The 2149-nt window shown below is 47.3% G+C and overlaps 1 protein-coding gene across 1 annotated transcript in view; it reads left to right on the forward strand.

The window, feature by feature from the left end:
* HVCN1 (hydrogen voltage-gated channel 1) overlaps window positions 1–2149 on the forward strand; it is a 15512-nt gene that overhangs the window by 7848 nt on the left and 5515 nt on the right. Inside the window, exon 2 of the mRNA XM_008582446.1 lies at window positions 907–1011. Within this exon, the coding sequence (XP_008580668.1) occupies window positions 907–1011 (105 nt within the window). The remainder of the gene's footprint in view (window positions 1–906; window positions 1012–2149) is intronic.

Below are 2149 nucleotides of genomic sequence, written 5' to 3' on the forward strand. Positions count from 1 at the left end.
AATCTATTGATCTGAGAGTGTGAGAGGCAAGGCCCCAGAGAAGTAAGTGATGGTCCAGAATTTCCACAGGAAGAGAGGGATCATGTGAGGGCCTCTGGGGCTCCTCCACTGCTGCCGCTTCCACTGCCACCATGGTCTCCCCCACCCCATTAGTGTCCTCACCTGCATCACCACCACCTCTATCACTGTGACCACCTCCACCACCAGCTGATCCCACATCTGCCATCAGTGAGAACACCCACTCACTCCATCCTGGTTCCCACCTGTCCTCCACCAGCAGGTCACAAAGCCACCAAGATTGTTTTTCCCACAGCAACTCTCCTCAATTCTCCAGGAAACCCAGGATTCATCCCCCCTTTACCTCCTGATGAGCACGTGTGAATTGCGGCAGGTTAATGTGGACATCACCATAACCCAGTTGCCTGAAGCTGGCAGTCCCTTCAGTCACTGAGTTTCCAGAACTCAGACCTCCGAGGCTGGCATGTGTTGAATTATTTATTGGGCATCTGTTCTGTGTGTGCCCCAATAGCAGCAATCCCCAGAAATAGAAAAATAAAAACTTTATTTTTTTGCTATCTAGGAAGCGGCAGTTCGGTTTGAGAAGTGTTATATGAGAAACAGTGAACAAGTTGGAAAAAGACCAGCGGTGACAGAGGGTCAACCGAAAGGAGGAGTGGGCCCCAGCAGCTTTCTGTAGGGCACTCTGNGGTGACAGAGGGTCAACCGAAAGGAGGAGTGGGCCCCAGCAGCTTTCTGTAGGGCACTCTGGCCACTGCAAGGGGCCTCCCATCCTTGGCACCCGCCCGATGGTTTCACCCTGCTGTTTCCACCCAACCCGCTTGTAATGATGGAAGGAAGACCCCTGTTTAGGTCTCATGGTTTCTTGCTGCTTCCCTCGGTCCCCAGGTCATCATCATTTGCCTGGTCATCCTGGATGCCCTCCTGGTGCTCGCCGAGCTCATTCTGGACCTGAAAATCATCCAGCGCGACGGGAACAACTATGCCGCCAAGGTAGCGTGTGGGCAGCCCTTTGGGGTTTGGCTTACACAGTTCATTTCTTTTATGTGCGCTGAGCAGGGGCAGAGTAGGGCTAACAACCCACTGGGAGCAGCGGGGCCTCATCAGTTTGGGTATTTTAGTCAAAGGGCAGAGGAAATGTCTTCCTTTCCAAACTATAGAAAGTGTTTACAAGCGGGAAACCTCATTTCACTGGATGGCATGAACCTTGAGAAATGCTAGACCATTGAGCTGGTACATGTCGCTCATTCAGGAGGGATGGTCTCACCAGGGAAATGATAGACTGTCCCATCCCCAGAGGCAGGAGAGTCACTTCTCCTCCTGTCTTGTTGACAGTCTGCATGGTCCCCACACTGGAGCCACCAGGGGATGTGCCATCTATTCACTGATTCACAGTTACTGAGCCCATCCCAGTCAGTCACCCAAGGGGCAGAGGACACACGCTCAGTGCCACAGGAGGAGGCTTAGAAGCATCTCCCCATGCCCTTTTTGGGGAAAAAAAAAAAANAGTGCCACAGGAGGAGGCTTAGAAGCATCTCCCCATGCCCTTTTTGGGGAAAAAAAAAAAAGGAATTGATATGCAAACCCATGTCTTTTCAAGTGGTAAAAAGAGTAGGAAGAAATATTAAACCTTTTTCACTCCTGCTCCCTTTCCCAGCACCAGTCCTGTTACATTGCCTTCCAAGTCTTTGCACAGAAAGATGAATATCTTTCCTCTCCCTTTGTTTTAATGGAATCGGCAATGTACCTGCTATACTCAGTCTTTTTTCTCAACTTTTTATGAAAAGTGACTTTGCTTTATCTCTGTAATACACATACTCATGTATTTGATCATTTGAAAGTTAGACATCATGACACTCTACCCCTAAATACTTCAACATGCCTAAGAATAAGATTTTTCTCCTATAGAACCATAATAGCATTATCAGTCCTAAAAGAAAAATCAATAATTCCATAATATCTAATAACTACTCTTATTCCAATTTTCTCATTTATCCCAAGAATGTCTTTTATAGTGCTTTTTTTCAAACTAGGATCCAGACTTCCAATTTTCAATTTGGTTATACCTCCTCGGGCTTTTTAATCTAGAAGAGTCCTCCCACCTTTTTTTTTTTTTTTTTTTTTTTCCCCC

Source organism: Galeopterus variegatus, unplaced genomic scaffold, assembly GCF_000696425.1.
Source record: "Galeopterus variegatus unplaced genomic scaffold, G_variegatus-3.0.2 Scaffold2616, whole genome shotgun sequence".
Taxonomy (NCBI): Eukaryota; Metazoa; Chordata; class Mammalia; order Dermoptera; family Cynocephalidae; genus Galeopterus; species Galeopterus variegatus.